General features: G+C 40.6%; 1 protein-coding gene across 1 annotated transcript; it reads left to right on the plus strand.

The window, feature by feature from the left end:
• The first annotated feature begins 8116 nt into the window (after positions 1-8116).
• On the plus strand, positions 8117-9109 carry LOC103369421 (muscarinic acetylcholine receptor M4-like). Its single transcript, XM_008298134.1, has one exon. It carries the CDS (start codon positions 8117-8119, stop codon positions 9107-9109), a length of 993 nt encoding a protein of 330 aa, XP_008296356.1.
• Positions 9110-9561: the final 452 nt, after the last annotated feature.

Consider the following 9561-nt stretch of genomic DNA (forward strand, 5'->3'; position numbering starts at 1 on the left):
CGGTGCCGAGTCACGGTTATCCGAACTGACGAATAAACTGTTTGTTTGTGTGTTGTGAGTCGCCAGAAACTCACATTTATAGCAACACTGATATTGTGCGTCGCAGTTCAGAAGAAGAGAAGTCAGCGACCCGATGGAGGGGTTCTGCAGATCCTCATGTCCACGCAGTGTTAGTCTGCTGTTGCTGATTACTGGTTGCTGTTTGTGCACTGAGGCTGCTCATCCATGTCTTTGCTTCTGTCACATTTTTCTTCACTGTACGCTCATTTTTCGCTGCAGTCTGAAGTCCTGCTCGTCTGTGGAAGCAGCACAACCACGGCTAGGAAAACAAAATGAACTCAAACATGCCATAAATGTGAATTTTTGTATTTATTTTACAAAAATTGAAAAAAAACTTAATTGACATTTCTTTCAAATGAACACAGGCGTTACCAAAACTAAGAAAAAATGTTGACTCTTTGCGACACATATTTATCTACCTTGGTTTTCATTTTTTTACATACTTGCTCTCTAAACAGCCTGCAGTTCAGATAAAAACTCAGAGTTTGTTTTGTGACTGTTGGTTACAGCTGAAGTCTGGCTCGGTTGTACTGCAGAGCTCAGAATTCTTTTTAGGTTTATTTTTTCTGATGTTTTAAATTGATTTTTGATGAACTAATGTGATTTTCAGGCTACATGTGGTTATTTTTGGCTACTCACAGATGATTAGCTCAAGAACAAAGTTGAAAACTGACAATTTTTTAGTTTGTACAGTTTCTGGCTAATAAATTGTCTTTTTGGTGAGTAGAAGAAAAACAAACGATGTCTTTCCAACCCAGCAGCAGGTTTTGGGGTGCAGAGGGTTAATTATTTTACCACCCTAAGAAACACTCTTCTTCTTCTTCATGCCTCCAACAGTGGGATTCTTTCTCCATGTCCATGTTTCTGTTGTGGCTCAAGTCAGGACGTTTAGAAGCCTGCATCAGATGTTTACGTGTAACGATAACAGAACTCCGGCTTGCAGATGCAGATTTCCCTTAAAAAGTAAAACACTCACATGCCATGTTCCTGTATTTTTATTTGCATCACATTAAAAGAAGTAAACGTACGATGACATCTACCGCCCGGAGCAGCAGACACTTGGCTCGCTGTAGCTGCAGATGTTAAAATCTCACCTCTGGTTCTTGCTGAAGAACAAATATTGACGGCATCCTCCCAACCATGTTCTCATCCAGACTTGCTTTTGTTGTTTCTCACTGCAAAGTATGACGACAGCAAGTTGTTGTTGCACCACAGTCTCCATTTTGTTGCTTCCTCAGGCCCTATAATCATAATTATATCCTGATGGGATGTTACTTTGCTCCTGATCCGACCCGAGTCATCTCATATTTAATATCCGCTGATATCTGATACCATTCTCCCGGCTAAAACACATTTCCAAGGATTGTAGATTAGCTGCAGTACCTGGTTCTTTCTGTTTAATGCTGTGGCGGCCAGACGAGGAGTTTAGCTGATAAAGGAGCACCATGACAGAGACTTTCATGAGGCTTACTGATCTCAGGCCAGTGAAGACATGTTAAATGGAGCTGGGATGTGTTAGAGCTCTGATTCTACAACCCAGTAAGCACACCTGATAGCTGTGATTGTGTTTTTCTCTCAGGTTTCCGCGTGACAACAGACGTTTACAAAGAATGCGGGATAGGGTTTGTGCTGATGCTGATGACTTTAAAATTCTGTTCTCGTCTTACAATGTTTGAGTGTATGAATTTAGAGACAACATCTGTGAAGTTTCTCTTTATGATGCAACCACATTACAACACCTGTGAGGATTTTTTAAAAAAAAGCTCTTACCTAAACTAAACTATAGAGGACCAAGACTAGAGCCCTGAGGAACGCCACCAAGTGTTTACCGCCACTTTAAAGCGTCCGGTTGGAGCTCCTGCAGTGGAAAAAAAAGGCCTGTGATTGGTGTCTCCAAACCAAACCCCGCCCGCCTCCCCTCTCCCTTCAAACTCCTGCAGAAGAAAACTTGAATTTTTTGATGAAGCGCTACTTTTCCGTTTCCAGCCTGTGGGACTGTACAGCCGCCGGCGCTCTGCTGTTTTTTTTTTTTTTTTTAATTGTTATTCCACATGTGCTTAGCCATCCACGCACAAAGCTGCATAGAGGTTCACTGATAGTGTTGTGTATGTGTGTGAGAGTGTGTGTTGAGGGTTGGGGTGGGGGGTTAGTAACGGACCTACGGTTTAACTTTCTGCGGGTTTGTCCAGGTGAGATCTCGTTTCCACGGCGACCTGTCGAGGAAGACGAGCCCGACAGGTGTTGTGATGCTCCTCCTGGCTTTTACTTGATCAATGAACATTTTGCAGCGACGCGTCGAGCGTGCGTTCTGTGTGCGTGTTCGGGTTGTCGACGAATGTGAATGAGAAACTGCGCCGCCGCATTCAGCGATGCAACTGGTGGAATGGTACACCTGTGTCAGCGCCCCGCCCCCTCCCTCTGTCAGACTGTGGAGTTTGTACAGCTCTAATGCGACTCTTTGCTTTGACTTTTAGACGTGATGTAATTAAAGAGCTTTGAGAGTTTTTCTGTGACCACATCGACTGCTTGAATATTTTTCGGCTGATTCTGTAGAAACGGCTGTTTTCAAACATCCAGATGTGCTGAGCTCCAGATGTTTCATTATTTATCAGGTTGTGTAAAAAAAAAAAAACACTCTGGTAGTCACTTAGATTAAAAGCTATTAAGATATACTTAATGTTGAGCTTAATGATTAACTTTTAATTTTAACCATCTGAACTCCAAACAGCAGCGTTTTCTGGGCGTCTTTTGCTCCTCTTACTTTTTTATTCACTCTGGGTTAATTTTTCACTTCAATATAAAGTCCTGCACCTCTGTGGAAACAGGACAAGCATCGCAAGATGCAGAGAAAATTTAGAAATATATTCTGTACCGTATGACACAGAAGAAGTGGAATTTCTCTAAATATTTATTTCACGAAAATTGAAAAAACTTGGAACCAGTTGTCCAACATTTTTCCACAGGTGTTCCTAATGCTGTTACTAACCGTGGCTCTATACACTATGGATATTTTGGTAGTATTTACTAGTATTAAGTTACACTTTTAACCTGTTTTTATACTTGTTTCCTGCCGTCTTTTGTAAACACAGCCTGCAGTTCTTCTCAGTTTAGCTCAAACATGCATGAATTTTTGTCACATGATTGTTGTTCCCAACTAAGTTACTGATGGCTGTGTGGTTGTGCAGAGAAGCTGATCATTTTTAGTTTTTTGTGGAATCTGTTTCTAGCAAACGGGTTATTTTTGGCCAGTTTTTACATGAAACATGTCGAAGAAGGTGATTTTGATGAAACACTTTGCTTTGCAGCTTAGATTTGGTTCATCTTTCCAACTGAACGGTCAAAAAGTTCACAGTTTGGTAATTCTCTCTGTTTTGACAGCATCTGATTGATAAATGGTGTCATTTTGGCAAATATATACATTTTTAAAGGTGCCTCTCAAACATGCTGCCGCTTTTTGGGGTTCAGAGGCTAATTTAATTATTTAATCAACTGATAATATTCCCAGACAGATTTCCTGGACTGATGAAGTGTTTGTATTTCCAGCAGCTGGATTAACTGCAGTGAACAGGTCGCTGCATCATGAAGATCAGCTGTGAGGATTATTATTCTGATATCAAGCTGCTGGGAAGAGATCAATAACGTTATTATTATTATTATTATTATTATAAAGTTATTTGCTCTGGAAGACTGCAGCTGCGTTTAATAATTTGCATTTTATCGGGTCAATGACTGAACAGCAAATTTGAATGAATATTTTTTTTTTTACAATTTATATTTCACTATTTACAAACACAGCAAACATTAAGTGTTAAAAAATATTTTGTCAGCTTTTGCTAAATGACCTATTAGTTCAACCATTAATGGATTATTAATGATTAACCTTTAAATTTTGCATCCGTTGTTGAGGTAATAGAATTTTTGTGCTGTGGAATTTAGAGGAAAACGTTGAACTTAATCTGACAGCTTTTTACAAATATCAGAGGTTTTCATACAAAACAGAAGAACAACTGATCAAACGTGAAGGTTTGTTATAAATTAAAGTCCTGACTGTACATCTAAGAAGTGTTCAAACCATTTTAAGTCACTTTTCCTACACAAGTGCTACAAATATTTAACAAGATTTGCGTGTTAATTTCAGTTAATTGTTGGTTTGACCGAAAGCAAGTGCTGAGAGGAGGTTTTTACTTGATGCAGAACAAAGAAAATACAGTAAAAGAAGAAGTAGTTTTAGGAATAACGAAAAGAAACGCTCTCAACAGAAGCAGGGAACCAGCAGGGAAGAGCTGGCAGCCACCAAAATATTAATATAAAATTAGATTTCAGAGAATCCAGAAACGCAGGCGTAGCGCATAAAACCGGCATTAGATGAATGTTACAGATTGTGAAAGTAAATTAGAAACGACAGCCACCTTCAGCTGACCATCTGAGGGTTTCATAAGTCTTACAAACCCAATAATCAATTACAAAATCAATAATATAATATTCTAATAATTATCTGCAGCCTGTAAGATAATCAAAATCAGCACCAGCTCTTCAGATTTGCCACAAAAGCTTCACTAATAATGTCTAATAATAATAAATAACAGGATAACTTTCACATGTAAGGTCTCTGGACTGATTTTAAAACCTCTCCCCTCATCGCAAACTCAACTTTAAAAATACAAAATGAGCCTGAAGCTTAGTTTTTATTTTGCAACCTGAAATCCACATCCAGGACTCTTCAGCCACAGTTCACGTCTGTAGCTGCACCATCAACGAAAAGTAGCCCTGAACAAGATGAGCTTCACTGCTGCTGTAAACCAAAGAAGGAAATGTCAAGAAAAGATGAAAGAGAATGCGTAGAAGCCAAACGACGTTCAGAAAGAGCTCCAGAGCTTTAGGCTCAGTTTCCAGGACTTTAATGAAATCGAATCCTGAACCAAATGCTTTTCAGGACGGCGGTCTTAAAGAGACAGGAGCTGAAAGGAAGCATTTCAGGCAGAAGAAGAGCTGCAGTGGTGTTCAGAATGTGTTTCTGAACATTAAAGCAGGTAGACATGTTATCTAGAGCCCAAAAAAACATTTTTAAATCTGTAAATGTGCAGAATTTGGGCCCTTTAAAAGAGACAAATGAAGCAATTTGATGAGACCAAGTGTAGAAGGAGGACTTGATGAGGCTGATGAACTTTAATTCTCAGAGATGTGCTGATAATCACATTATATCAGAGGCAACCTGCTGCTGTGGACTGCAGCTGGTTAATGCTTTATACTAACAGAGCGCTGGGTTCTGGCTCGCTCTGCTGCCAGATGAAGTGGATCAGACTCTTTATTAATGGTGGAAGGAAGATGAAGTGTAAACTCGGGGTGGCGGCGTCCTCCCTAACGGAAGCAGGGCTCGGCCTCTTCTCACACTGATGTGTCGTTACGTCCCACGTCAAGCCCAGTCTGATCTGAGGACAGTCAGAGGCACCGCTCGGTTCTTCTTCAGCTGCATATAAACTGCTGCTGCTGCTGCCGACGGAGGACGACCTGAGCAGCTGGAGCAGCTGGAGCAGCGGTAAGTGACATCCTCACCCTGTCCCACATGTATTCACACCGTTCTGTTATACGTTGTAGTGAGGTTTGGGGCTGTGCAGGTCATCTGTTGCTCACTATTTACACTTTTTTTTACATGACAGCTTATTGCACACATCATAGATTTTTTTTTTGCATACTTCTTATTATCTGTATTTTATCTTTTTTATTACCTCACTAAGTCTTCAGTATGTTTAAGTACTGAAGTTAATTGAGCATGAGTTTAATTTTCAGTGTCAGATGTTGGTCCCTGACTGTGATTGTAGCTGCAAAGAGGATTAATAACGAATCTGTCAAATTAGCTCACAGCAGAGTTTACAGCTTAACACTGTCAGGAAGTTCTTATCATTAATTTACTGTGATTTTTTAAAGGTTTAAATGTAGTTTTAGTTCAGCTGCAGGTCGTCTGTGATGGATTCAAACACAAAAATACAAAAGTAGGACCTCAAAAATGAGCTTAAAGAGTTAAAAGTGAAAGTCCTCAGTACAGAAAAGTTGTTCTTGTTACTGATGTTGATTATATTTTCACAGTTTTATTCCTAATGCATGTTGTGCTTGTACTTTGTCCAGGGCTACATGGATTAATCTGTCGATCCATTAATAAATTGATTATTTGGTTTGTAAAAATTCATAAAATGCTGAAGGATGTTGTCCAGAGCCCAAAGGGACTGAAAAAATAACAACTGTCTTGTTCTAGAAGCTGGAATCCAGAAATGTTCGCTTTTTTTTTTTTTTTTTACCTGAATGATGATCAAAGCAGTTAAATAATCTTCAGTTTGATAATTGATTGTATTTGCTCTTTATGTGGTTTGTAATGAAGCTTTATGTGTCAAAAATGTTAAATTTCAGATGCAAAAATCCGATTTTTGCAAAGACAAGTTTAGTCGGTTTAGTCTGTAAAGCGACGAGTAAACGAGAGGACGAATAGAGAAAGGACGAATCGTCACATTCAGGAAACCTTTAATCAATGATCTCAGTAGTTGATTCATCCTGTAGCTTCACACAGCTGGGAAATCCTCAGAAATACAACATAAATGTGAGTAAATTTAAAGTCTTAATAAGTCTTTAAATAAGCACTGACTGAATTTCAGAGCTTTAATGTTTGATCTGAAGGTTTGATTAATTCAATTATTGATCTTTGATTCCATGAAACAGCAGAAAACCAAAAAACGTTTTGTTTTCAGAAACAAAGTGACATTTTGTTGTTGATTAATCTTCTGTCAAGCTGCAAATTTAATTCTATTTTTTTACGACAATTTATTTTTGACCAAATTAAAAATTACATTAATATCTATTCCGTATTAAAATCGTAGAATTAAACTTTTAAAATATGTGCACATTTGTGCAAAAATAAAAAGTGAAACTTCAAAAAAAAAAGTGAAAACTAATTTTTTAGAACTGATGAATCATTTTAAACATTTTAAGCCAAAAGAAAGTTTTATTTCTCAGTTTTCTATAAACGTAAATTAAATATTTTTGGGGTTTTGGATGAAATCAGAAGTGAAAATATCACTTTTACCAAATTTAGGTGTGCATTTATTCCATGTTTTGGGATTTTTTAAAATCTAAAGTTTACCTTAAACTAATCTTTTGAACATCAATCAGAGACTATTAAAGATAAAAGTCTAACTTTTTAAAAATCATGTCATTGATTTAGAATCTGCAATACTGGACAAGTAGATCAAATAATCTCTGATGTGTGAGTTGAAATATGATCATATAATTCCACAGATAACATTTTAAATGTCCATAGTTTATGATAAAAATGTTTAAAGTAAATCAGAGATGTTTGAGCAGAAAGACCCTGATGTCTTGAGATGAAACAACACACATGTGTATCAGCCTGATTAGAGTTCAACTCACAGATTTTGTTCTTAAATGTTCCTTTGTTGGCTCGCTGTTGACTTTTCTGTCTGGTTTTACACTCTGATGCTGAGGCAGCACAGCAGACAGCTTCTTCAGAGAGATCAACACTCAAAGATTATAACAGCTAGCAATCAGCAGAGGTACCCACCATTTACCATTTAGAAGCTGAAAAGAGAAAAAGAAAGCAGTTTTCCTCTCAGGAAAAGTATCTATTTTAAAACCGCAATGGGAATCACTGACTGCCTTCCACTTCCTTTAGAGGAAAACAACTTTGGGCTTCCAGGTGAAAACCCCTGTAAGAGAAACCCTCCAAAGGTCAGCTGATAGCTGACCCTGGCCAAGGTCAGTCTGTGTTCTTGTCATAAACACCAGAAGGTTTGTGATCCCGGACGAGCCCCCAAAAAAGTTGTGGAAAAACCTTTAGGTCTTCGTTCATACATTGAGAAAAGAGATTCTTCAGACTGAAACTTCCCTGATTTTGAACCTACATCTGTAACACCATCACAGAACTGAGAGCAGTGGTCACTTTAACCTTAAAACACTTCAACGTTTTGTGTTTTGTTTTGATGATGAACAAATGATTACCATATAAATAATGACTTTACAGCTGGGTCTTGTTTCTGTGTTTTTAGGAACCATGGGACCGACCCCGGACCTCGACCTCAACACCTCCGCTTGGCTCCGCCCCTGCGTCAACGCCTCCTGCCAGCCTCCCATCACAGCGGCGACCCACTACAGCACCACCCAGCTGACCCTCATCGTCACGGTGACCGCCTCCCTCAGCGTGGTCACCGTCCTCGGCAACACGCTGGTGATCTTGTCCATCAAGGTGAACCGCCACCTGCGGACCGTCAACAACTACTTCCTGCTGAGCCTGGCGGTGGCCGACCTGATCATCGGCCTGCTGTCCATGAACCTGTACACACTGTACCAGCTGCAGGGCCGCTGGCCGCTGGGGGCAGCGCTCTGCGACGTGTGGCTGGTCCTGGACTACGTGGTGAGCAACGCCTCCGTCATGAACCTGCTGGTCATCAGCTTGGACCGCTACTTCTGCATGACGCGGCCGCTCAGCTACCCGGCGTGGCGGACAGGTAGGATCGCCGGCCTGATGATCGGCGCCGCTTGGCTGCTGTGCTTCATCCTCTGGACCCCGACCATCCTGTGCTGGCAGACCGCCGGTGGACGACGAGCCGTCCCCGATGGAGCGTGCTACACCCAGCTGCTGGCCAGCCCGGCGGTCACCTTGGGGACGACACTTCCATCCTTTTACCTGCCAGCGATCGTCATGATCTGCCTGTACAGCCGCCTGTCGGCCGCCAGCCACAGCCGCCTGAGCGCGCTCCGTTCAGAGCAGGGCACGCTCAGGACGTCCAGCCCCTCCATTAAAAACTTCCTGTTGAAGCGATGGAGCTTGGTGAGCAGTGACCCCACCTCCGATGTTTCTCTGAACCAGTCAGAGTCCAGCTCGCCAAAAACCAGAAGGAAACGGAAGGCCTCCAGGAGTCCTGTTGACACGCTGGTGACGGTGGACAGCTGGAGACACCCGGTAGGTACTGAACAACCTTCAGGAGTTTACATCCTTAAATTTTACCATCCTGAGTGTCTGCACCGTAAATCTGCTTTGTGTTGATTCTGTACATGCTGATCAATGTCTGTTGGGGTTTTCTTGAACAGTTTTGTTGCCTAAATCGATGCTTTGAGCACAAACACAGTCACACACTGTATGTCCTGACGCAAAGCAGTCATTTGTGAAGTTAGAAACCTGTTATCGAAATGGAAATACGTTCACGGGAAATATCCAAAGATAAAGATCGGGGCATTTTGTAACAGATTGCTATTGACTTAAAGTGAAGCCTGATCCTTTGTTTATGTCCACTGTTGTACAGGTGTCATAAATGGGAATATTTTCCTAATGTCAACACCTTTATCGGTCTATAATTGTTTGATTTACAAGCTGCATTCAGCACACTTCTCATTGGTCATGCACTGACATAAACTATTGTTATATTTGCCATCTGATATAGAGACAACGTCCTAATTTTTCCTGGTTTGATCTAATATGTGTGTTGGTTGGAGGTCATT

The sequence above is a fragment of the Stegastes partitus genome, unplaced genomic scaffold, assembly GCF_000690725.1.
Source record: "Stegastes partitus isolate 25-593 unplaced genomic scaffold, Stegastes_partitus-1.0.2 Scaffold1285, whole genome shotgun sequence".
Classification (NCBI taxonomy): Eukaryota; Metazoa; Chordata; class Actinopteri; family Pomacentridae; genus Stegastes; species Stegastes partitus.

Coding starts and splice junctions, on each gene's coding strand:
- LOC103369421 (XM_008298134.1), top strand. CDS start 8,117: ATGGGACCGACCCCGGACCTCGACCTCAACACCTCCGCTTGGCTCCGC.